Below are 27,360 nucleotides of genomic sequence, written 5' to 3' on the forward strand. Positions count from 1 at the left end.
TGGCCTTCGGTCATCCCAATCGTGTTTTAGTCAGGAATTCCCAAAATACACTAAACTTGCGCCCTGCCGAAAACTTTCCTAATAACAACCAAGTTTGGAAATGTGTTAGTATGTCGAGTTTAGGTTTCCCGAGTCAAAAAACAAATTCGGATTTAAGTCTCAAAGTTCTCAATGAGGTTTTAGCAGGATCAATTTAGGATTTGAAGATTGACGACAGTATAGAAAGTTATCCTAGTTTAGTCCTCAAAGTATTAATTACAACCAATTTTACCACTTTTAAGGACTACACTGGAATAACATACAATTTTTTTTATCTAAAAGTCCGAAATATAACTTTTCATTCATTGAGGATTTTGAGGTCTTAATAGTTATAATTTAAAATTGATAAATTATTCGCATTTCGACCTCACAGTTGCTCATTGAGGATTTTGGGTACTAAAGTAGAGTTATTTATTGGGCGGAAAATAAAACAACAAAGGAATTGAGGCTTTTGAGGACTAAACTAGAATTTGTTTTTTTGACTCGGGTTTCTTCAGAAGGACGAAACTCGGTACGAATTCGGTTTGCCGTATTTCGGAAAGCCTCATTCAATCCGAATTGGTATTTCGGCGCCGCAGTATAGTCGGGTATTGGATAGTAAATTTTACTAAACATATATTTTACTAATGCAGTTTATATTTATTGGCATACTCAAATAATAAAAATTACTAAATATAAATAAAAATTAAACTATCAAGATAGTCAAAATTACACAATTTCAATAGCGTTTTGACTTCGCAATACGAATTCATCAATTTGAACTCATTTTTAGGTAAAGTTCCCTACTTTTTTTCTCCATGATACACATTCATATTGAAATCATATATTACATATATAAAATGCAATCCTTTAGGATGCTTTTTATTATCTTGCTTGTTATGTTAATGATCAATATACCCAATTCTAAGACTCATTATCCCTATAAATATAATATATATATACATACTTATATAAAGATGAAAAAGATAGAGGGATAAAAGGCTTACGTACGTCAGGTCGTTCATTACATGAGCGTGGCGGTAAAGTAAAAATGACTAATAAAAAAAAAAAAAAGTAAAAAATGAACACTAGCATGAAAAATAAAAGTAATGCACGCGTGAGTGGTTCTTGTGGTCGATCATACTTACCCAAGTCAGGGTGAATTTCGATTAGCCGTCTAGATGATCGCGTCTTTACAGTAGGCGTCCACGAGGCCGTTCAATTGGCCGATCAGTTGGTAATGGTCGGTGGGCGGGTTAGATGCGCGATGAAAGTGCGCGACTTGATCTTCATTACATTCTTCACTTGGTACTTTTAAACATATATGTATACATATATCCATATGTATATATGTATATCTTAAAATTTTCCCTTCACCTCTCATACCACTTAAATAATCAACCAAACAGAATACCCTTGTTCCCTTCATCTCCTTTACTTACCTCTAACCCTTTGTTACTCTTCCTCCCATCCTTCTATCCTCCTTTCCACCCATACAGCCGATTAAAACCTACTCCTCTTAACTCATGAGTGAAACAAGCTAAAGTCTGTAGGGTAATGTCATGTGCGACTCTGAGGTGCCTTAAATCTTGATCTCACCTCAGCCATAAAGGTGGGGATAAGGTAGAAGGTAGAAGGTAGTCTGGGCAAGCTTCGAGCCGCTGAACGGAAGCCAATCTGCTTGAATCCGGCAGAGTGCGAGCAGCCACAGTATACACTCTAAGATATCGACCCGGCTGGTCGAACGTGTGTCTTAATATAACAAACAGCTATACCACTGTATAACTAAGAGGGGAATGTAAAGACAGTAGACAGTTGTAGACTTGTAATATAAGAGCATTAGTCTTGCATCAACGATAAAAAGATTTTTAATAGTATCGATTATCAAATATATCGTGAATTTTAAATAAAAACATTTTTGTGCGAGTTTCATATTTTTTTTTTTAAAAGTCATTTAATTTTCGCGGCTGTGTCAGTGACTATGGAAGCGCGCCAAATGTGTAGTTTTAAAAAAATTAAATTTTCTAATTATATTTATAAGAGACTTTTGTAGATTTTAAATATCTTATTGTTGTGATAAAAATATATTATTGGGGATATTTATTTGCAAAGAATAATTTAGGTGGGTAATTTATTGACAAGGGTGTAATCCACGGTGATGATGATAGGCGGTAATGTTGCTACACCGCCGGGTACTACCAAACCGGTAACAGCTACTGTTAATGAAATAATTATTGTTGATAATATAAGTAGTGCTGGTGGTGCTCATAGTGGTAGTGGCAGTGGCAGTGGGAGTCCAGTAACTACCGCGGTAACGCGAACAACAATAAACGATGATAGCGGCAATTATAACAATAATAATAATAACAATAACGTTCGTAGTAATAATAATAACGAAGAATTGGTGACGGAAAATAATATTAGCAATGGCACGAGCAATAGTAATAGCAAATATTGCTGTCAAATTAATGAAACAACGGCAGCGGATGTCGGTACGACTGTTACGCGGCCATGGGAGCCGCCGTCACCGACTTTAGATCAATCCCGATCACGATTGTTTCAAATTCATCAGAGTCATCATCATCATGCCAGTCATCATCATTCGGGAATTTCAACAGCGCCGATTGTCGAAAGTAAATAATAATTATCTTTTTGTATGTATAGATTATAAATAAAAAAAATGTGATTTTTCAAATTTATTAGAATTTTTTTTTTTTTTTAAATTACAATTGGAAAAATATTTATTTATTGTTTTAGTATTAAATTTAAGCGGGTTTTTTAATTGAGAGAATCATGTGAGTATAGTAATTGGATAATTACTTTATGAGGAACACCTGGAAAGTTTTAAAACAGGAAAATCGTGAAGAATTATTTTTATCTCAATTTAATATTATTTTGAACGTGTGATTATTAGAAAGTCTTGATTTGAATAATTTGGTGATCAAATTTAATTTTTTGAAATGAAAAATTTTTAGAAATTATTTTTCCTTAGACGTCTGGCCGTAAAGGCATTTTCTATTTATAAGAATTTTTTTTTTTAATTTGGATTTCAGGAAAATATTTGAAAAATTAGAAAAAGAGAATGATAATTTTTATTACAAACCAAATTTGATTATTTTTTTAAAATTCTTATATATGTAGGTATATAGTGGTATATAAAGTAGATGAATAGGGTGTAAATTAAGTGATAAAATAGTGGATTAATTGTTTTTATTATAAAAATATTAAACAAAATTTCCGTCGGAACGAATCAAAGTAAATAGAAAAAATTTTTAGTTGCCGTTAAAAAACAAAATTTCATTATTGCAGGCAATATGGGGTACCCTCGAGAAAAAGTGAAAAACAAATTTCTGGATATTAAATAAATTAAATTTTTTTGTAAATAATTTACATAAAGAAAAATTACATTTTAAATAATTATTGGATACATGGAAGAAAACAAATGTTTTAATAATTTTTATCATAAAACAAAAGTCATCATGTTTCTGAAGAACGGAACGTTTTTCGCGAAACGAAGTGGAAAGTAAAAAAATCTACTGAGAGCTAGACTTCTAAAATGTTTCGCACGTCAACCAAAAATTGTAGGCCACCCCCAACTACCCCTTAAGTCACCTTTAAAGTCAAATTACACGAATTATTTTCATTTTCGTTGCATGAAAAACGTTCCGATCTTCAGGTACATAAGTCATCAACATTTTTCGAGTGACACTTGATTTTTGAAAAAGTTTTACAACAAAAAAATTCAAAATAATGCTCAATTATAATTACAAAAGTGATTTTTGAATGTTTGAAAAACAAAATATAAAATTTATTTTTTATAAAATTTTGGGGGCACTCCGCTTGGTCAGCTTTACTCCGTTTTGCCCCCCCCCCCGGCCCCTATATTAAGAATGTTTATTAATATTTCCCACACTGTAAAAAATTTGCGGAATGAACGCAGATTAAATCCGGAGTTAATTCGGAGTAAATTCGGAGCGGATGACTATATTTATTTTATTCCCTTGTAAAAAAACCCACTCCCGAGGGGTTTATTTTAATATTAAAATTTCAAATTGCAGTGAATGCGAAATTAAATAAAATCCAGATCACTCCGAAATCACTCATCTGAGTGATTTCTTCTAAAACTCCGTAACTCCGAGTGACGGAGGAAATTCGGATTTAAATAAAATCCGTAATCACTCCGAATTCACTCCTGATTTTTTTCAATGTAAAAATAATAATTAAGATGATCAAATAAAGTGCATTGAATAATAAAAATTTTTTAACAAGATAAATTAATTTGTAAAAAGAGTTTTACGATCAACGATAAGATTATCTTAATCAAGAAAATATTCGCATGACTAACATGGCTATAAAGAGTAGGCAGGTATATAAATATATATACAGGTATTTAAGAATTAAGATATAAAATACTTATATACATGTTTCTAGTATTATGAATTAACTGGTGACAAAAAAAACGTAATTTTAATCATCGAATAAAAAAAAGTTAATGGTTTATTTATATATAATTTATTATAATGCAATTAAATGAATAACTACTGACACTTTCAATTATAATGATATATTTGATACAGATAAAAATGCTCTACATAAAATAAAAAAATTCTTAGTAATAATTCAAGAACTTCGATATTAAATTCTTTTAATTTTATTTATTATCAGAAATGTATATAAATATATGAAAAATTTTAATTAACACTACTCCATATTTTTAATAATTATAATACAGATTTCATATTTTTCATTTCATAATTTTCATACTTTGAAGTTTAATATATATGACAATAAAAAAATAAACATTTTTCAGTTGTTGGTTACAAAAAAAATATATATAAAAAAATATTTTGATTGTAAGACTCCGATTGTCAATTGTTAAATAATTTATATTGGTCTTATAAAATTGATTTTTATTATTTAATCTGATGCATTGAAAAAAGTATTTTTACTTGTTTACTTTTACTGGAGTTTGATGCGACGATAAATTCTTTAAAAAGATTTATTTATTTTCGTAAACATATAAAAACCTTCTTAATAATGGAGTAATAAAAAACACCAGTTAGATAAGCAGACGTTCTGTCCTCAATAATTATACTTTGTAACCGTTTCATGTTCATAAAATCATGGTACACCACAATTTAAATTTCGCAAAATAAGTAATTCGAATCTTTAATCGGTTTTTCTGATAAAAATAAAAAATACAAAAATTTTTTTCTCCATATATTTGAGATAATCGTGTAATTTGAATCTATGTAAAATTTTATAAGATATATATATATATTCAAAAATTTACATTTTTATCATGTATATAGTTATGTTTCTGTGAAAGTGAATGTTCTTGGGACCTCGATTCTCAATTCTCATATATATGTCTGATCCTCCAAAGAGTAAACGCTTTCACGGAAGCATCTCCGATAAAATATCTCCGTCTAAAAATAATACTGACCTGAGCGAATATTAGCTGATGAGTGGTCTCACACCTTTTACTCGTTTCCATTAATTGCTCATTTATTTACCATATTTTTAACAGATAATTAAATAATAATTAACTTGACACAATTAATTATTTTGAATATTTCAGATTAAATCATTTATTATTATAATGACCGGATATTAACATATATATATGTATATAATAAATTTATATATAACGTGATCGAAATTGATATTAAATAATTGCACTGTAAAAAATTTCGGAGTAAACGCAGATTAAATCCGGAGTAAATAAGGAGTGGATGACTGTGTATTTATTTAATTCCCTTGAAGCAAAATTTACTCCGAAGTTGTTATTGATATGCGTATTGTCATCGACATATTACGTGAAATTTAAATCATTGTTTAATTAATTTGTAAATTAATTAAAATAAATGTCAATTGGTATAAGAAAATCGAGAATGTTGCAATTAAGTTCTTATTGTAAAGAGTTAAAGTTTTTGGTGGATGACCGTATATTTAAATTTTAATTTTACTAATAATCAACAAATTTGAGGTTAGCTTAATTTATTAAGTGTTTATTGTATTTATTATTAAAATTGTAATCATTCGTATTTTCAGAACTTAAAAAGTCACAATAATAAAGTGATGAAACGTCGGTTGAAAAATTAATGTTTGATTAATTAACAAATCAATTTGTCCATAATACCCGTGATCAAGATGAATAGTTTATTTTAATACTAAAACTCCGAATCGGAGAGAATGCGGTTTAAGATTAATATCCAGATCACTCAGAAATGACTCAACTGAAAAAACGAACTCCGAATTTACTCCGTATGCGGAATGATTTTTTCTGAAATTCCGGGACTCCGAGTGATGGAGTGAATTCGGATTTAAATAAAATCTGTAATCACTACGAATTCACTCCAATTTTTTACAGTGAATAACTTTATATTATTTGTATTCATAACTTTACTCATTTTTATTAGTGAGAAAATTAAAAGAATTTTCTAATTCGTTGTAAACAGAAAAACAGAATTTCTCGGCGCAAGAAAAATTTCGCATTATGAAATGAAAGCAAAAATTTTAAAAGGATTAGAAAAAGTTTCTTGCCGCAAGAAATTTTTTCTCGTCCCAAGAAAATTTTTGATTTCAATTCATAATGCAAAAAAATTTATGAGGGCAAGTAAAAATTTTTTGCGCCAAGAAATTATTTTTTTCCGTGTACTTTTGTAAGTTTATTTAAATGATAGTAATGAACAGTCCGTCGGAACTTCATATAATTACTCGCGTATACTTACTTATATTGATTGTGTTTAATGGCATATAATTAATCACTTAACTCATATCTCGTAATTAAATTTTCATTTAGTTTCATTTTTTTTCCAAAATATTTTGAATATACGGAAGCTGATGAAACTTGATGACTTTTAAAAGTTTAAGTTCTTCATTAATTAAGAAAATCATCGACGATTATAAAATCAAATAATTATTATTTCAAAATACTCCAGTTCTAGCAGAATGTAGCAATGGCGCAAAAATATTAAAATTTAAAAAACAAAAAAATTTTTTTTTTTCACTTTTTACTAAAAAAATTTGAAACTGGTTTTGTAAAAAAAAATCAACTTATTTCTTTTATTTTTTTTATTTCGTATTTTTCTGAGAAGGAAAATAAATTATTAAATTTTTTAAATATTTTGATTTTCCCGCCATTGCTAATTTAGAAAGACCCCCTTCAACTTGTCGTTTAATGGAACAGTAACAAAGTTAATGAAACTAATCTCAAACAAAAAAAAAAATATAATCTAAAAATAGTTAAAATATTAAAATTACAGTAATTACATAAATATTTAATGAGCCTGTAGCCAATATAATTTTATTTAAAAAAACTTATTCACAAAATTTTTTTCATGGCCTGCACAACTATTTTTTACTGAGATACCAATGATTGAATTTTTTTTTCATTTAAAAATATCGATGTTTTTTGTAAGGTATCAGTTTCGAGCAAAAAATACGAATTAAAATAAACAAATAAGTTTACACAACTGTAATAACATCAGGTGATTAAGTGTAATTTTAAAAAATGTAGATTTTACTATCAAATACAATGAAAATTTAAATATTAACTATCATTTAATTAAAGAAACAAGTGTTGGTATATAAACTGTGAATAACCAGGTAATTTTTATCAGAAGAATAAATTATATTTTTTTTTTAAATTTATTGTGCAGTAAATAAATCAAATGATTAATTTTCCTGGTATTTTGTTTAACTTAAAAATAATTATTCAATTATGTGAAAAAAAGTTAAAAGTTATATTGTACAGACGTGTGGCATATGTAATATAAATATATATATATATAAACAATAACATAATGATCGATGAATTATTATTCTATTTTAGTTCTTGTTATTATTTAATGACAATAACAAAAAATGAGAACCGACGAGATAGAAAACGGAGTCGCGACGTGACTGTTTTAATTTAAAAGAATGTATGGCTAAGGCGATACTCTATTGAATCGGTATACAAGGCGTGGCGACAAAATCGCTCAATGCCACTCGTAATTTTACTCAACGCATACCGAGAAACTGTAAGAATACATTCTCTTAAATTCGTTAGCATACATGAATTCTTGAACAAATGATGTGTTACTTATGCGTCTACCACACACGTTAACAAGAAGACAGGAAGAGTGACAATAATTTAAAGACATCCGTTGATTTTGTTTCAACTCGAAAAAAATACGCTTTCAATAGTTTTACTTAAATATCCATTAATATTACCATCCAATATTTATCAACAATGCTACTGATTTTTTTTTTCGCCGCATCCACAATTGAATTTTTTTTTCTGAATTATAATTTATTGGTGAAAAAATGTTTGATTGATTATGATTAATAATATTTTATTATTTATTTTTATTTTCATTTATATATGTTTGCTTATAATTATTTAAAGGTGTGAGCCATCCCAATTGCGCTACTGGGGCATTCCCTGGTAACAGCAGTACAATCAGTGGAGCAACACGTCAACGACTTCTTGAATTGTCACACGGATTGGGTGCTCTGAGACATTATAACGATCTTGCAAACCATGTGTTGTCGTTAAATCAACAAGGAGCTGTTGTTACGAAACTTCTTGGTAAGTAAACTCGTTCAATCTACGAGAAAATTTTTTAAAAATTCGTTAAATCATGAGGAAAATATATGAAATTTAAATACGCCCATGACAAAATTTTTTAGAAATAATATATGTTAAAATATAAAAAATATATAAATATGTATAAAAAATATATTTTTAATTTAATCAACAGAATAGGAAAAAAAATATTTAAAAATTATATATTTTAAGAAGTATTTTTTATATATTTTTTTTTGTACGAAAAATATATATTTTTTTTCATGGGGGTTGAAACTAAATTATAATTTATTAAAAATAAAAAATATATAAAGTATGAGATCAAGGAGGGAAATATAAAAATATATACAATGAAAAATAATATATGAGTAGACACGTGTTATTGCACAACTCAATTGCGAAGCTTATTCGGTCCCAGTCGATTCACTCACATTAAAATCATATTCAAATATGCTCAACTATAACAAAATTCGTACCATTCGAACGATAATTTACTAATGAATAAAACAAACACAATTTCGAGTCACTTTTTTTAAAAATAATGATTGAAAAAAACGAAAAAAAACTGTGATGTCCGTCCGTATGTACGGATGTTGGTAAACACAATAACTTAAAAAATTTACAGTTAAGCTAAAAAATTATTTGTTGTACACGAAGAAATTATTCTTGTTCAAAATCCCATGGTGTCATAGGAAAGCTGGACCATGTTAGCCACCTAACGGAAATTGAAATAAGCACATCTAAAAATTACTATGATCATAATAAAATTTACAGTGGTTACAGTAATTTTTGATATAAGGTAAATGACCTATAGTACCCGATCAGGGGACTAGTACCTGATCACTCATGTATTTGTATATCTATATTTCCGTCAGGTGGCTGACATGGTCCGGCTTTACTATAACACTATAGCATTTCAAAGAAGAATAATTTTATTCGTGTATCAGGAAATTACTTTATTGTTAATTTGCGATAAAATAATTTCTGACCGCAAGATCTACTCTTCAGAAAATGTTATTTTTTTTTTTTTTGCTGTATAAAATTGATAAAAAGATACAAAAATCTACAAAGATGTTAAAAATATACAAAGTATTGATACAAAGATACAAATCAAGATCATTTTAATTTTTATGTAGCAACTGATAAAAATCCAAATTTCACTGGTTCTCTGTAGGTCTTCAAAAATTTAATTGGATCTGTTTTTATAATTATATATTAATATTTCAAACTTCATTAAGTCTTGAACGATAATTCGAAAAACCAACAGTACTACACTAAAAAATTTTTTCAAATTTTAGAAGACACTTTCATATTTTTAATAAGTAACTGAATTACTTTTTCAAAAGTCGTAAATTTTATTAGATAATTGGTGCATATAATAAAGGGATAGGTTAAATATTTCTCTACTTTCTTTTGCATTGTACGGACTCAACTTAGTAATAAATAGCGTTCACGGTGACTAAAATGGTTAATCCAAAAAATTTAAGATTTCTAATTTTTCTTTGTAATTTATACATATTTATGTGTAGACTATTTTGTCACCTTAGTATACAAAAGAATTCCAATAATTGAGTGAGGCATACGCTTCTAACTTTTGAAGAATTACTAGGAATTTTTTTCAGTATTTCCGTTTTACTTTAATTGTTATTTAAAATTTTTTTCTAATAATTTAAAGTAATTTAAGCGTTAATATAATGATTTATTGCAGTAATACATTTTTAAGAAATTATTTAAATTATTAAAAATAATCAAACAGTATTTATAATGTATTTTCAAATTTTTTTTTTTTTTTTGATAACCAATACGTTTCCCAGTTCTGGCGTTTTTTTTGTAAAAGCGAAGATTATTTGTATAGAAAATTATGGCAATTATATATTAAGTATTTTGTCTCATTCATTTTTTGTTGATTGCACTAATAATTAAATTTATCTACTACCCAATAATTTACTAAATTCAATTATATCAGGTTTTTCAATACACACACACACACACACACACACACACACACACACACGCGCACACACACACACACACACACATACACACACACACACACAATATTTACCGTAATAAAATAGCGAATTAAAATTACATATTTTTAATTTCGTATGAAAAATTTATTTAAAATTATAATTTTGAGCTCACTATTAATATAAATATTGAAAATTTTTTCTAAACGCATATATTGCGTTATTATTTTCAAAAAGACGTATTTTTTTCGCCCTTTTGGCTTAGGGAAGCTTTCTAGAGCCACAAGGGCGTATCAATCTATTTCATTACGATTTGTTTTGGAGACTTATTCTAAAGCTCAAAATTGAAAAATCATTTTTAGCTCTAAAATAAGTCTACCGAACAATGGGCAATGAAAAAAAGAGTAGTACGCCCTTTTGGCTTTAGGAAGTACCCTAAAACTAAAAGGGCGAAAAAAATGCGTTCTTTTGGAATTATTAACTCGATATAATACTATTTAAAATATTAATTGACTAATAAATAATCCTACAAGTAAAGAGTAATTTTATAGAATTTGTGTTACACGCAGAGAATTTTTTAGTAAAAATTACCCATAAAGTATGCTACTGTAAGGACATCTAGCCAGTAACTAAATTTTGACTATGTTGATGTTAGTAGAAATTGCACTTAATTTACGTGCTATCGAGTAGTATATTTTACAATGTACATGGGAAAAATTTACATATTTACTACATGACCTCAGTATCAAACTTTTTGGGTAATTTTTACTAAAAATTTCTCTGCGTGTATGATAAAAATTTGAAACAATTAGATAATGTAGAAAAATGAGGTAAACTTATTTAAAATCCATGTAAATATCACACTACATAATTATTCCATGTATCAGAAAAAATATTCATTATGGTCTGAAGTTGTTATTACGTATTGTTAAAAATAATTGAAGTACAATTTTGTAAAAAAATATGTATTTCTCGAGTTAGCGGAAAAACTCAAATCAAGTTTTTGACTACTCAATGAAATCAACTCTTACCCTTCAATACATACGAAGTTAAAAGAATTTAAAAAGAAGAATATAGCTGGATAAATATCAAAAGTGAGATATTGGTAATGAGGTATTTGGCTTGGAGGCCGAAATGAATTGAATGTATAATACTTGTTAACTTAATTATGGTGTTCAAAAAATTTTTCAGTGTAAATAAAAAAAAAATACTGCTCGTCAAAGTTATACACTTGTTATAATCGTTAGGTAATGACGTGCATTTAAATATATTATATAAATTATTTCCAAGTACAAGTTCCCAATTAGTTTATTTATTTTAAATATTTTTAAAAGAGTCGTAAATTTATATTTTTTGAATAACTTGGAAACTACTCGGAAGATCGACTTCAAAATCTAATCAAATTCAAGTCTTAAAAAGCTCTGTTCCAATCAGTTGATTCGTTCCAAAGATATTGTATGACAAAAATTAGTTTACACACACACACACACACACACACACATGTGGACATTCATTTGAAAATCGACAGAATAGCTTCCTAGGAACTCAAAACTTTGATATTTCATGAAAAGTCGATTTTCGAAAATCGGACCGAAACCAATAACTTCCCGGTTTTTTAATTTTTAATTTTCATAGCGGGAAGTTAAAGATAATCAGACCGATTAATTAAATCTGTCAAAAGTGATTGTGTTCACTAAAATTGACAGTGCTGGTTTTTGGGATTGAAATAATTTATTTTAAATAAACGAAACAATAAATTGACCTAAAATTAGGTTCAAATTATTCCTTACGAAATTCTCTTTGTACGAGGGTAGAATTTAACCTATTTGAGTGGTCAAAAGAGTGTAGAAATGATTTAACCTGAGTGAATTAGTCGAAAAAATAATTGTGATCGTAAGGCACACACACCGCGTTTGCGCATGCGGTGTGCAATATGTATATTTGCTGTTTTAAATTTTGGATCTAAATTATAATTTTTAAAACGATAAGAACATTTTAATCATAAATAATTGAAGAATGTTTCCTAAAGAATAACTATTTCAATGCTAGATCAAAATTATTAATTAAATTAGTATTATGAGGTCTTAAAATGTTCAATAATCCTTACGAAAAAATTGAATTATTAAAATTTTTGGAAGGTACAAAAAAAAAAATGAAAAAAATTGCTGTTAAAAAAATTTTCAGTTTAAAAAATAAAAGACTTATTTCAAAAATAAAATGATGACAGTATAAAAAATACAAAACGATTTTTAAAAAATTATCATACAGCTTTGAAATGCAAATTTTATGGGGAATCCCTCATATCTTTGAGTCAGAGACAATCACGTTTGTCAATCTTTTAAACAACCCGAAATTAAAGATTAGCTTTTTTAAACGCAATCATTTTTTTATTTTAACTACTAATTTAAATCATATTGATTTTATCAGTAAATAGCTTACGGATAAACTTAATTATCCCAATTATTGATTTTTACTTACAAACCTTAAATATTTATTATTAGTTCAACATTTTAAATGATTACTTCTCTATAAAAATTGATCAAAATCTGCAACTCAATTTCCTTATTTTAAGACCTATACAGAAAAGAACGATTTATTAATTAGCGCAAAAAATTTAGACTTGTCCCTCTTTTGAATTAAAACCAAAACATTTTTTGGGGTGAAAAAATTTTATAAAGAATTATATATTTTAAATTTACAATAATCAGAACAAAATCTATTTGAGATCCATTCAAATCTGAAATAAGAAAAAACAAAATTTACGTTGATCCAATTTTGTTTTAATTAGATCTAAATTATTTTCCTACACTGTAAAAAATTTTGCGAGTGAACACGGATTTGATTCGAAGCGATTGCGAAGCGGATGACTGTTTATTTATTTAATCACCTCAAAGTAAAATTTACTCCGAAGGGGAGTTTGTTTTAACATCAAAACTTCGAATCGGAGTGAATGTGGATTTAAATAAAATCCAGTTCAATTCAAAATCACTCCGCGGGAAAAACAAACTCCCCCTTTACTCCATATGCAGAGTGTAAAAAAATAGTAAATGAAATTAGGGAAAAAAGTAATTATTAAATAGGCATATAAAATAATAAGATAAGTATAACAACATATTTGTTGTCATTAAAATATATATCTTAAATAATTACGAAACGTGATTTACGTAGTTGCTCGAACATAAGTGCCAATAAGCAATTTATTAAACTCACAATGTGCTTTTATCAGTATCATTAATCTATCTGACATTCAAAAACTAAAGTACATACATATATACACATATTCATATATTTATATATATTTATAAGTTAAGTAAACTTGGTATAATATAAAAAAACAAGAGACAAAAATGAATACTGTGGCAAAGGAATTTGCTCGAGGCGTAGATACCTATTAGGTAGGTAACATCGTTTATACCTCAGCACGCACTTCTCCCGTGGGAGCGCACGCGATATATACCAACGCTTTATTTCTTTTTCACCATTATTATTATTGTTATTAATAATAACACGTAATGACCGATAATTGCTCAAGCCTGTCTGCGTCGCGGCTTCCATTAGCTTTTCAGAGTAATATAAAATGAAAGAATATACCCGTGCATACCCATCATGCCATGATTCTTTGAGTGCTTTGGTTCGGTATGATGTATACTAGCATGTACTGAGCTCTCCTTCCGTTTAATTTTCCTTGTGTCCCTCCATGGCCTCTATATCTACGTTAATTTATTGAAACGTCGAAAATGTCCTTGTCAGACACTACGTCACATCAACAATGATGTGCGTGTTTCATCCAATCATCTGGCAACTGATACCTACCTATCTATCTGCCTACCTACCTACCTACCTACCTACCCAACTTTGCGAGAACGTTTTTGCACAAATGTATGCAAAAGTAACCTTGACAATATTAATATACCGTAGTACTTTAACCCGGACATATCTAATTGGATCTCAAGATTCAAGGTAATTGTTACAATAACATCATCATTTAATGCCGATAACTCTAGTTTTATATGACCCGGGTCGAAAAAATTGATCTGATTTTAGTTCAACTGGACTGCATTTGGACTAATTGATCTGTATTTGAACTAGTTGATCTGTTTTTGATCTTTTATCAAAATTTTAAGCTCTTTTTGATCTGTTGTTTCAAAAAACGATTGCGTTACGGGCAGATAAAACTAGATTAATTCTTGAATTTGGAAAAATTTTAGTTCTGAAAATTTGTGAGGGCTAAACTAGACTAAATCATGGACTTGTATTATATTTTTATTTATGGACAATATTTATAAAAAATATTTCAAGTTCCAGAATTTATTATGTTTTGTTTACCATTTACTTGGTGTCTTTTATTTGAAAATGTCGGCAGTTAATGATGGTTTGACAACTTCATTTTTTAGTTGTCTTGACTGAGTATTTATAATATTGAATAAAAGTAATAAAATTACTCTTAAAATGTCAAGAAATTTTTCTTATTTACTGGATAAAATCGATAAATATTTTGGCATTAGAAACCATCAAAATTCTTGTGACGTCTTATTACGAAAGCGCATTAGCATGTTTCAAATATCAAGAAAATTAAAACAAATTTATAAATCTAGATTATTATTATTTATATTTGTAAAAAGTCCTGGTTTTGATCTAAAGGCGATTTAAAGTGAACTAAAAATTATACTAAAAAAAAGTATGTTTTTGTCCTAAAAATTAATGAACACAGACTAATAATCATAACGCAAAAGTCTGTTTGTAATCTAAAAGCGATTAAAAACAGACTAAATAAAATACGAAAACAAGTCTGATATTGGCCTGGATAGGGAATAGTACAGACAAAAACTGATTAAATAAATACGATTTAAAAACCTAAATTAAATAAAAAATATTTGAATTTATCATTTATTTTGAAACAGATCTAATTACGACTCGGAAAATTAACTCTATTCAATTAATTCAAGATAATAAATAACACCATGTTTTTTTTTTTTTTTTTATAATTTGTTAATTCGGCTGCTCAATTTTGAAACCTAGTAGAAGTCAATTTTTAATTTTTTCTATATTGGTCTTATAAAAATGCATTATTAGGTTATAGTACTTTTAAAAAAATGTAATAGTGTTCAAAAGATATTACGAAATGTAAAAATACCAAAATTCAGCTCATGAAAATTTGGCTCTTATGGTTTTTGAAACCGGGCGCCGAAAGTTTATTATTCAAAATTTTTAAATTACAGAAAAAAATAGTAAATTTAAATAATAAAATTATTGAGTTTGCATGTCCATATTTACTTCGATTATATACTGATTTGTAATAAAATATGTAATTGAAACAAGCTCATAAATCAAGGATTATCAATATATTAACTTTTTATTTATTTATTTCATAATACTTAATCAATGTGCTGGCAAGTTGTAAGCCGACCATATTTATTGGCTACCGATTCTTAGTAACTGATAATAATGAAAACTAGATTCATTATTTCGAAAGTTAATACTACGGCGAAAAAATACATTTATTTTCTTGGGGCGAGTAAAAATTTTTCGCGCCAAGGAATCCCTTTTTTCTGTGCATAAAAATTTAAGTCTTTTCGAAATTAAGAACAGGATATTTATTATAATTCGAAATTATGCTAATTTATATAAATTTAAAAAAAAAACTTAGGTGACTATCATTATATATTTATAATTTCGATAGTATCTTTGATTTAGAAAAGGTGTACTAATTGCACTTTAATTACTTAAAGTTTAAGCACCGGTTTTGGTCCCACTACTTATCGGCACTTAATACTTTATTTTAATTAATCACAAATATCATTACTGTAATTAGTAATTAAGTATCTTTAAATATGATAAAAAAATAAACTTATTTGCTTATTTTATAAATCACCGTATAAAAATTTTTAAAGTGTCCATAACAGGTACTTAAAGTGTCTAAAACCGGTAGTTCTTCTTTGTATAATAAATATTTTTAGAGTTCTAGGACTATTATCATTTTTTTTCTATAGCTGACAACTCCACTTCAGAATTTCATTATAAAGAAATAAAGTCAATAATGAATTAAATTTCTTTTTGTTACAGGAACTCTACGACCTCCTGGCTTAATCGGTGGTAGTAAACCTAAAGTCGCTACTCCAGCAGTTGTTTCGAAAATTGAACAGTATAAACGAGAAAATCCGACAATATTTGCCTGGGAAATTAGAGAACGATTGATTTCTGAAGGTAAATTTATTTAAGAACTAACAGTTTTTATTAAAAAAATCTTTACACTGTAAAAAATTTTGGTGTAAAAATGGCACCCGAGAATTTTATACTGCCAAGTAGTGTGAAATAACGGTGTAAAAAATCCTTTTGTGTGTCCGCGTGTGTCCGCGTGTGTGTGTGTGTGTGTGTGTGTGTGTGTGTGTGTGTGTGTGTGTGTGTGTGTGTGTGTGTGTGTGTGTGTGTGCTCGTGTGAAGATATTTTTGGCGTTTTATAAGCTTTTCAAAGTTAATACTCTGAGCGGACGCAATTTACCCCGCTTGTACACTGGTTTAACACCTGTATTTTAACACCGCCGAATTACGCCTCTTACACTGGTGTTGGTTCATTTTAACATCGCGCGGAGTTAAATTTTTAACACACGTTCTTTTTACAGTGTATGTTAATTTTATTTAAATATTAAATAGTCTTTTGAACATTTCAATATTTCAATGATTATTTTCCTTACTGCAAAATTATCATAAATTACACATTTACAGGCTTGACGGTGTGAACATTTTTAATTTACACCACCTAAATTTACCACGATATTTGGTGTAAAATTCACACCAAAATTTTTACACAGTCATTTGCACTACACTCAGCTCAAAAATTTTTTACAGTGTATGTGATACACACTATTAAAAAATTTGGGTGTAAAAATGGTCCCCGAAAACTTTACCCGGTCTGCTTGGTGTGAATTGACGGTGTGAAATATTAAGCGATGTACTCTGAACACAGTACGAATGTTTTCTTCCACACCATTTGGTGTTAATATCTCAAATATATGTCCATAATATAATCTGCCGTTACAAATGATCAAATAATATACAGGCTGCAGTAAGAGAATATCATTATTATTATTATTATTATTATTATTATTATTTATGTGATCTATATATACTTAAAGTATTATTGATTAAATTCCAATTAAATTCTGCAGTAAAATGTTTTTTGTATTTTATTGGTTATTATTATTGTTAATAAAATTAATTGACAAGTATTCATGTGTGTTTTTAAAAAATAATTAGTAAAAAATCCGATTTAATTTCAATAAATTTTCTCGATAATTACTGTTAAGCCGCTAATAGTCTCGGATAAATGCTGATTGGCTTCTGTGACTAAATAGGGATATCTACAACTTAATTTAATTTACTGTATAACTTTACGACGCATTAAAAAAACACACACAGAATATTTGGTATAAAACTATACATTATAATTAAAAATAATCATACAGAGATACAGTATCGTTCATTTCCGGCGATGAAAAATGAAAAAATATTTTTTTTATTTTCGGAGGATTAATGAAAAAAAAAATTTCATGATTTTTACAAATATTTTGAACAATAAAATAAATTGTTTATTAACAGATAAAAATATTTATTTGTTACAATTCTTCTATTTTTCTACTCCGGCAGTTTATCGTGAAGACGAATATAAAAAAGAAAAAAAAAGGAGTATTTTGTCCAAAAATAATTAAGCGCGTACTTCTGTACGTAGTAAAAAATTTGCGAAGTGAAAGCGGATAAAATTTATTTCAAAGGGAAGTTTATTTTAATATCAAAACTCTGAATCGAAGTGAATACGAATTGAAATAAAATCCAGATCACTCCGAAATCACTCATCTGAGAAAAACAATCTCCCTATTTACTTTGTATGCGAAATGATTTTTTCTAAAACTCCGGAATTCCGAGTGAATTCAGATTTAAATAAGATCCGTAATCACTCCGAATTCACTCCCAATTTTTCACAGTTTGAAATTATTTTATTACTAACAATAAACCTATTACAATAATTTACTTGATAAATAAAAAATATAAAAAATAAATATTACAGGAGTTTGTAGCAACGCAACAGCTCCGTCAGTCAGTAGCATCAACAGAATCTTAAGAAACCGGGCGGCAGAAAGAGCAGCCGCTGAATTTGCACGAGCCACTGGATACGGATTGTACGCCGCTGGACCCCATCCGTATTTCAATTCAGCTCACCATCATCCTTCTACTCCCCATCACCTTCCGGCTACTTGGCCAGCACCTGGAGCTCCAGGACATCCATGGATGATACCACCATTAGCTACTGGTATAACTGGAGCTGCTTCATCGCTTCTTCTTCCAACATCACTCAGTCCCGGAGCGACATCCGCTTCAGCGGCCGCTGCCAATTCAGAACATGCACTTCGTGCTGCCGATGTTATTGCACGAGGTTATATGCAAGGTTTGAATTTTTTTCATTACTAATACTGTTATTATTATTATTATTATTATTATTATTATTAAGTAAATATTATAATCGATCAATATATAAATATATAAATAATTTTGCACTTATTTGCAACGTCACTTATATAACATTTTATGTTAAATTAATAAAAAAAAGCACATCCCGTTTTTTTTTTAAATGTATACTTAAAGTTTCTAAACAGACGTTTTATTTCTACAATGCATTCATTATATTAATACTCATTGGCTTTTCGTATTACATACATATATATTATTATATTTATATAATATCTTTCAGTAGATTTTTATCGCGAGGCTACCGATCGAATCAAGCAACTAAATTTTATATGATGATTAAAAATAATAAATATTATTATAATATAGTGGCTGGTTTTAAACGGAATCGTATTTGTATGGATGATGAATATTTTTTTTTTTTTATCACGAATGCGATGATTATGCAAATCATCAGCATACAGCTACGGCTGTAATTATAATTGTATATCTTTAAAAGATAATTATTTATTGTGGCGTGTAAAGATTGCTTATGTACTGAGTCATTTAGGAATTGATCTTTTATATTTAATAATATAATGGATTGATGGTATAGTCTTGCAAAGTGAAAAAAATTGCAATACGTTTTATGATGAACAAGTATATAAGCGTTGAAATAAAAGTTTACGAAATCGTTTAATATTCAGAAATATTTTCAGTTGTGACGTTAAAATTTTTTTTAAATTCATTATCAATAGAGATCGGAGTACATAATTTTTTAGCGAATAATTAATTCTTATGACTTGAGTACTGGATACTATTCGTTGTCTTGCCGATCTACACATGCGTGTGCTGATTAATTGAATGCGCATGTGCGGTCTAGAGTAAATATAAATTACCTAGAGATAATATATATTGAATCACACTTTTGACCAATCAGAAAGCATTGTAATTTAGGGCCAGTTTTTCACACCTTTTTTATTTTTAATCCGGATTTAAATTATTATTACTGGTATATTTATATATTATTATTGTATTGATATACTAACAATATTTTTAAGCCTAGATAAAAATGAACCTAGTTTGAAAAATATGGCCTAGAGTGATCCAAAAAATAAAATTAGAGCTCTTAATATTAACATCAAGATATGGAAAAAATTTTTTTTACGTCTTCTAATTTTTATAAGTAGCTAACGATGCGTCATAGGAATGATTGGCAGGCATAGTTTTGTAGGGAATTGGATGCTCTACAAAAAAAGTTTCTTATCATTTTTTGATAAATCTATTTGTTCAAAAGTTATTTGAGGCTGAAGTCGAATTCATATTAAATTTTGAGATCTTTTTACATTTCCGGCGAAACTATCAGACCTATTACAAAACATCATGGGACCTTTTTTGTAGACAATTTTATTCCCTATAAGTTATTTTCAATAAACTATTTTCGAATTCCGCATTGTTTTCTAGTTATTTTTATTTTAATGTCAAGCTCTTAAAATCGATTAGAAGACTATTTTTTTTATGAGCATGACATTAAAATAAAAATAACTAGAAAACAATGCGGGATTCGAAAAAACTTTACTAGAAATAACTTTTAGGGAATAAAATTGTCTACAAAAAAGGTCCCATAATATATTGTAATAGGTCTGATATGTCCGCCGGAAATGTAAAAAGATATCAAAACTTAATGTGAATTTGAGTTCAACCTTAAATAACTTTTGAGCAAATAGATTTATCAAAAAATGATAAGAAACTTTTTTTTGTAGAGCATTCAATTAGCTACAAAAATATGCCTGCCAATTATTCCTTTGACACATCGTGAGCTACTTATAAAAATCAGAAGTCGTAAAAAAACTTTTTTCCATGTTATTCTTATGGAAAATAGACAAGTGCGATGAGGAACCTCTTGATGTTAATATTACGAGCTCTAATTTTCACAAGCGTCTTTTTTTATCTAAATGAAACTTTCGAACCTGTTTCCGAGAAAAAATAAAAAATTTGTTATTTTTTGGATCACCCTAATATGGCCCTTAAGGGGAAACGTCACTGGAACTTTTTCTCAAACAGAAAAATAAACGTGACTACACTGTGAAAAATTCCCAACAAATTTTACTATGAGTGCATAGTAACAAGCGCATAGGCCACAATTGTGTAGTCTGCGCATACGTTTACTATGGGACACTTGTAAATTTTGAATCAGTTTTCTTACAGTCCGGTGTTACTATGCACCCATAGTAAAATTCATTGGGAATTTTTCACGGTGTATCTTTGTTGCGCTCGTAGAGTAAATGATAATTATAAAACAATTTTTCTCGGAGACGAATTATTGAAAATACGAAATTTTTAGCCCTCTGTTAAGGTTTTAAAAAACGCTAAAGACTCTCTATTTTAGGTTTCCAGTGTTTGTCCGTGAATTAAATTGAATTGAAAATCGGTTGACGTTACCCCTTAATATAAAATTTTATGAGGCAGAATTTACCCAGTTAGCGGCGTATTCTTCGGCATAAAGCATAAAATATTTTTACCCTACAAGATTGAAAAAAAATTTTTTAATTTTCTAGGTGACTCGTTTTACCCTAAGTACTTAGTATCATTTCAAAACTAATAAGAATTTCAAATTAATTAAAAATTTTTAGATAATTTTTTTTTTCTTCACAAAATTTTAGCCTCAAAGTTCCCCATTTAAATCTTGAGTTTTTTATATCATTTTAAAACTCGCATACATAAATTCTTTGGGAATTTTTTTTCAATTTAATTTTTAAAAGTGCCCCTGTCTTCTTCAATAATTACAACAGTTAGGAACATATATTTATTTCATATACTGTATCGTTATCATCGGTCAACATTAAAAGTATTGTGATAAAATAATTAATCATAAATGTTGATAGTAATGTTGTGTTATTAAAATAAATTCAATTGTACTAAATTACATTAAAATTGTAACGGCAAATATTTTAAAATCGTGTCCAAGATACAATGCACTTAACTTGAATTGGGCAATATACAACGGCTTAACATTTGTGCAGCTGTTTGCTGACAATAGATTACTTTTCAAAGTGAGTAATACCGGAAGTTGTGATGGTTATTTACTGCTACCAAACATTATCATAAACCATTTTACAAATGTATTCATCGGCATTTAATTTGTGTTACAAATATTTAATATCTGATCAAACATTACTAACCTCGAATTCCATTCTCATAATCAACAGCTCGACATTCAAAAGTTAACCGAAATTATAACACTTTTGATATTTAGAAAATAATAATAATATTCTTTATGATATTTATTCAGTTATCAAGAATTATAATTTAAGTCTAGACTTTTTATTGACAAAATTTTTTACTTATGCTTGTAAAATAATTACCTTTAAAATTAAGCTTCCATCACAATGTAGTGCATCTTAATTGATTTTATATTTTATTATTAGCTTTCGATATTAAAGAATTCGAAGTGAAAAAGTATAAATGAGATTCTTCTAAAACTGAGATATTTTAATTTAAAATACATATTTTTTTTATCATTATAGTCATGTGAGCAAGTGTGCGCTGCGGGTAAGTGTACGTAAACCCATGCATTTCAGTCCGAAATGAATGGGTTTGCCCACACTTACCCACAACGCACACTTGCCCCACATGACTCTACTACACTGAAAAAAGAACGGTGGGAAAATTACAGTTTTTAGTGCAAAAACAGGGCCCTTGTATAAAAACCTTCAAGTATTATAGTTAGCACCGTACCCTATCAAAAAAATCCATATGGGAATCCAGCCTACTGTCTAACAATGAATCAGTGAAATTCACTTTGAATTAGTGAATATTCACTGGGAATCCCGGGTCAAAATATCTAGCCTTAATCTAGCCTCATCGAACCCAAGTAAGCCTCAATCTAGCCTCACTGAGTAAAAAAGCATTTTGAGCCTCAAATGATGTTCAAAAAGCCTCAATGAGCTTCAAATAATGCTCAAAGAGCCTCAAACAATACTAATCGCATTTGAATAACATAGTCGAGTAGTAGGTTCATTTGAGGCTCATTGAGACTTTTTGAACATCATTTGAGGCTCAAAATGCTTTTTTCACTCAGTGAGGCTGGATTGAGGCTTACTTGGGTTCGATAAGGCTAGATTGAGGCTAGATATTTTGACCCGGGAACCAGCTATAAGTATACCACTAGTTGAATTAGTGGTATACTTATAGCTGTACAAATAGTGACTATCCACTGATTCACAGTGAATTTCACTAATTAATTTTTAGAGAGTAGATTCCTATGTGGGTTCTCACATGGCATTTTCGGAAGGATCCCCTATTGTTTCCTATCGAAATCCAGCATAGAACCCGATGTATAGATTCTTGCATGGGTTCCTATGGGAATCCACATAATGCTAAATCCAGATGGGAAACCAGTACGGATTTCCATGTGGATTTTTACGATGATTGACCATAGGAATCTGCACCATGCCAAGATCCATATGGGAATCTTGGTTGGATTAGTAATTAGGAAAATTAACAAAAAGCGTCACGTTATTGATACAAATACCCTGAAAATCGTATGTGTTTTCATAAACTTTCCTGAAGTACAGAACCTTTGTATGATTCCTAATTTAGTGTTTCGTTAAAATTATTTGTAATTTCTCGAAAGATGTAATACTTTTTGAGATTTAATTAATAAATCAATAACTTATTAAAATACTGATATATACACGGAGAGAAAAATATCGCCAGAATGACTATCCAATGTATCCTCAAACGACGTATCGTCAGAATAACGATCCGTATACCTAATTTAGGAATACTCTCATATTAATTTAATAATCTATAGTATCGTTAAAATAAAGATACGTATTTGGGTTAGGTTAAGTATTCGTTTATTTAATTTAACAATACGACGAATAGCCTCTGTAACTATATGTAGTTTCGTTGATATAGGTATCTGTATCGCTAGCGTGAGGATCCGTATAGCTAAATTGGCTATACGTATCGTCGTTCTCGGTTGCCGGATGCCTAAATACAGAGTTTGCGCAATAGTCATCTCAGAGATTCATAAAATGCCTAAAATAAGGATACGGATTGTCATTTTGACGATCCACTGTGAGAATACTCTGTATAGCTGAATTGGCTATACGGCGTATCCTTAAGTAAGATGACTATACAGCGTATAGCCAGAATAGCGATACGTATACTTAATCTGGCGATATTTTTCTCTCCGTGTAGAGCATCAATTAATCAAGTTTCTTTTACTCATTGACACGTATCAATAGACGATAGACATAGAAATCCAGATAACCCGGGTTCTATAGAAATTACTTATACAAAAACACAGATTCCTATATGCATTTCTCACGAAGAAATTCATATATTCACGCTCCCATATGGAAATTCATGGTTTTTTATGGTAACCAAAAAAAAAAAATTTAATTTTATCCCTTATACTTTTTGAGTTCTAACCCTTTCAAACAAACCCCTATTAATTACAAAATAAATACGGGATGTGCAATATTTTATAATTCAGCTAAATCATAACTAAATATCTGAACGTATTTATGATTACTTATAGATGACGATGACGGAAGCTTAGACGGGTCAGAACAGCCTAAATTTCGTCGTAACCGAACGACTTTTAGTCCAGAGCAACTTGAAGAATTGGAAAAAGAATTTGAACGTTCGCATTATCCATGTGTATCAACCCGTGAGAGATTGGCTTCCAAAACATCTTTATCCGAAGCACGAGTTCAGGTAAGCAAATCCATTTCCCTTTCAAGGGATATAAAGACCCTCATTCACAGAAATGAATTCAACTGTCTTTTCTAATTGGTAAGTCACGAGCTTTCTAACGACTTAACTCGTGACTCTTAGGTTTGGTTTTCTAACAGACGGGCAAAGTGGCGACGTCATCAGCGAATGAATTTGCTGAAGCGTTCACCCCCACCTTCATCACAGCCACCATCATCCCAACTGTCTGTAGCACAAACACCAAGATCAGGATCTCCAGGTTCTCATGTGGTGTCAGGAGCTGGACTGGACTCGTCTCACACGACAACTTCAATTGCCGGCATGGGTGGTAGGAATAGTGCTTTTCATGCCGTTGTCACAACATCGTCACCGATGATGACAGAGCGTGTTGATGTTAATAACTCACACGCTGTAAGAAAACCCAGTGCATTTAGGATGATTAGTCAACTTGTCGGTGAAGATTTACCTTCGCGTAATTCAAATAATTCTAAACTAGAATCAAGATCTATAAATGAAACCGGTTCGGAATCGGTTGAATTAAAATCTTCGAATGAAGATGAAGATGAGGAAATTGATGTACAAGACTCAGATCAAGAATTTACGTCATCGTCGCCAATTGTTTGGAAAGATCAGTGGATTGATCAGCAACCACTCGAACTTACTAAACATGGTCGTTAATATTATTTTTTATTGCTTATGTAAGTGATCGTGTATATATTTATATATAAATATAAATGTCTTTGTTTTTTATATTATATATATTTTTAATTTATTTTAAATTCATTTGTACAATAATTAAAATGCAATTAAAGGTTAATGAGTCGCTACTCAAATATTTGACTGAATAAGATATGTAGTTCAATTTATTTTTATTATTATTATTATTAATTTATTAACGTTCAAGTTGATGGGGAAGGTTTACAAATATGATACGAGTTATTGTAAGGAGATCTGGGTAAATTGAATTATATATTCACAATAAATTTTTTTTTTTAATATTGTATTAATATACTCTGATTTATTATGATAAATATTAAAATAAATGTTAAATTGCCGTGATAAATTTATGTGATAAAAAGTCCGGGGCATAACAAACAATGATTTTTAAAATTGTAGAATTTAGTTTATATTTGTTTGATATTTACAATAAATTATGATTATCATATATAAAATGAAATTATAATAAAAATTATTTTTAGTTGTTTTTATATTTCTTTTTTCCCTATGATTTTTTTAAGATGTATAAAAGTAAAGTACAGATATGTTTGACTAAAATTTAATTTCATATTTGACAATTTGTCTCATATATATTACAGAGGAAATTATATATTTTAATTATTATCAATAACGGATTTTAATTGTCTGAAAAATAAAAAATTTCATTTTAAAGATGGAAAATACGACAACAAGAATTTTTTTTTTACTTAACCTCTCTTTTATTAACAGTAAAAAATGTATAGTTAAGTCTGCAAAAGACTGGGCTTTTCCCCCACCATTTTTCTACAGTTTAGTCATTACTGCGCATGCGCTTTAGTACAAAATCATAAATTTCATCATAGCCAAGTAGTGGAAGAAAAGCCCATTCTTTTGTAAACTTAACTATGAGTAGATTGATTTGAAATTTCTTCTTTTACCATACTTGCACCGGAAGATTAAATTTTTGCCCGGTTAAGAGGGAAGAAAGTCGTTCTTTCCTTTTATGAGAAAACATGATAAAAATTAGCGCATGCGCCATTTTTCCGCAAACAGAGACAAAAATTTAAACTTTCAGCTCCTTTTTCATCTGGTGGAAAATAGTATACACGCCACGGGTTAAGGTAGGACATCAAAATCCACGTATTTACCACCTTCGCCTTCGGTTCGTGTACACAATTACTTACATGGGTTGGAATGCTCTACTTACCTCCCTTGGTGTGTAATATACTATTTCATGACACCAACATCGAAACTTAAAGTTTCAGTGTCTTTACAGCCAGTCGAAACAACCTAATTTCAATCCGATGCTGCAAACAACTGCTAGCGAATTCATTATTCACAATTGTGTTTCTTCCAAAGAGAAGACACACGCATGTTTCTGCCCGGTGTCAGTTATATTTAATGTTCATTTGCATTTAATTAACCATTTAAATGTAGTGGAAACCTAAAAATGCAAACCTTCTCAATAAGACAATTTATAGATAAATTGAGAAAAATATAGATAGCCCGAGCTGGGAATCGAACCCAGACCAATTCGGTATCGCGCCGAATGCTCTACCAGTTGAGCTATCCGGCACTATACTATATTCCATTCAATTTGATCTATAACTTATTGAGCCACACCGTCCATCGTACGGTAATTTATTACTATCATTTGTTTATTTGTCACTTCAGTTTACTCATTTCATTTTTTAAGTGACAGTTTTAATTAACCAAATAAAATTACTAAAAAATGAGTGAAAATAATATTTTTGTCTTATTTACTATTTAAGAAGTGACTCTAAATCACATATTTCTCATTCTCTAACTGCCCTCCTTATCATCGGCTTGAAATTAACTTGTTTCTTACTGACTGCTGACACTGAATCTCGAAGTTCCGGTGCAAGTAATCATGAAAAATATAGTGTGTGACTCAGGATAAAACACGATTTCAGA

General features: G+C 29.1%; 1 protein-coding gene across 2 annotated transcripts; it reads left to right on the plus strand.

Annotated features, from left to right (window-relative positions):
* Window positions 1–1,603: 1,603 nt before the first annotated feature.
* On the plus strand, window positions 1,604–25,977 carry LOC130671642 (paired box protein Pax-6-like). Of its 2 annotated transcripts, none has more exons than XM_057475676.1 (6): window positions 1,604–2,651; window positions 8,414–8,596; window positions 16,627–16,767; window positions 18,626–19,003; window positions 24,554–24,732; window positions 24,816–24,965. In XM_057475676.1, the coding sequence occupies exons 1-6, from the start codon at window positions 2,177–2,179 to the stop codon at window positions 24,828–24,830; spliced, it is 1,371 nt and encodes a 456-aa protein (XP_057331659.1). In that variant the 5' UTR covers window positions 1,604–2,176; the 3' UTR covers window positions 24,831–24,965. The 2 variants fall into 2 exon arrangements, with proteins under 2 accessions (XP_057331659.1, XP_057331658.1); XM_057475675.1 differs by having other exon boundaries at window positions 1,606–2,651; window positions 24,853–25,977.
* Window positions 25,978–27,360: the final 1,383 nt, after the last annotated feature.

The sequence above is a fragment of the Microplitis mediator genome, chromosome 7 (assembly GCF_029852145.1).
Source record: "Microplitis mediator isolate UGA2020A chromosome 7, iyMicMedi2.1, whole genome shotgun sequence".
Lineage (NCBI taxonomy): Eukaryota > Metazoa > Arthropoda > Insecta > Hymenoptera > Braconidae > Microplitis > Microplitis mediator.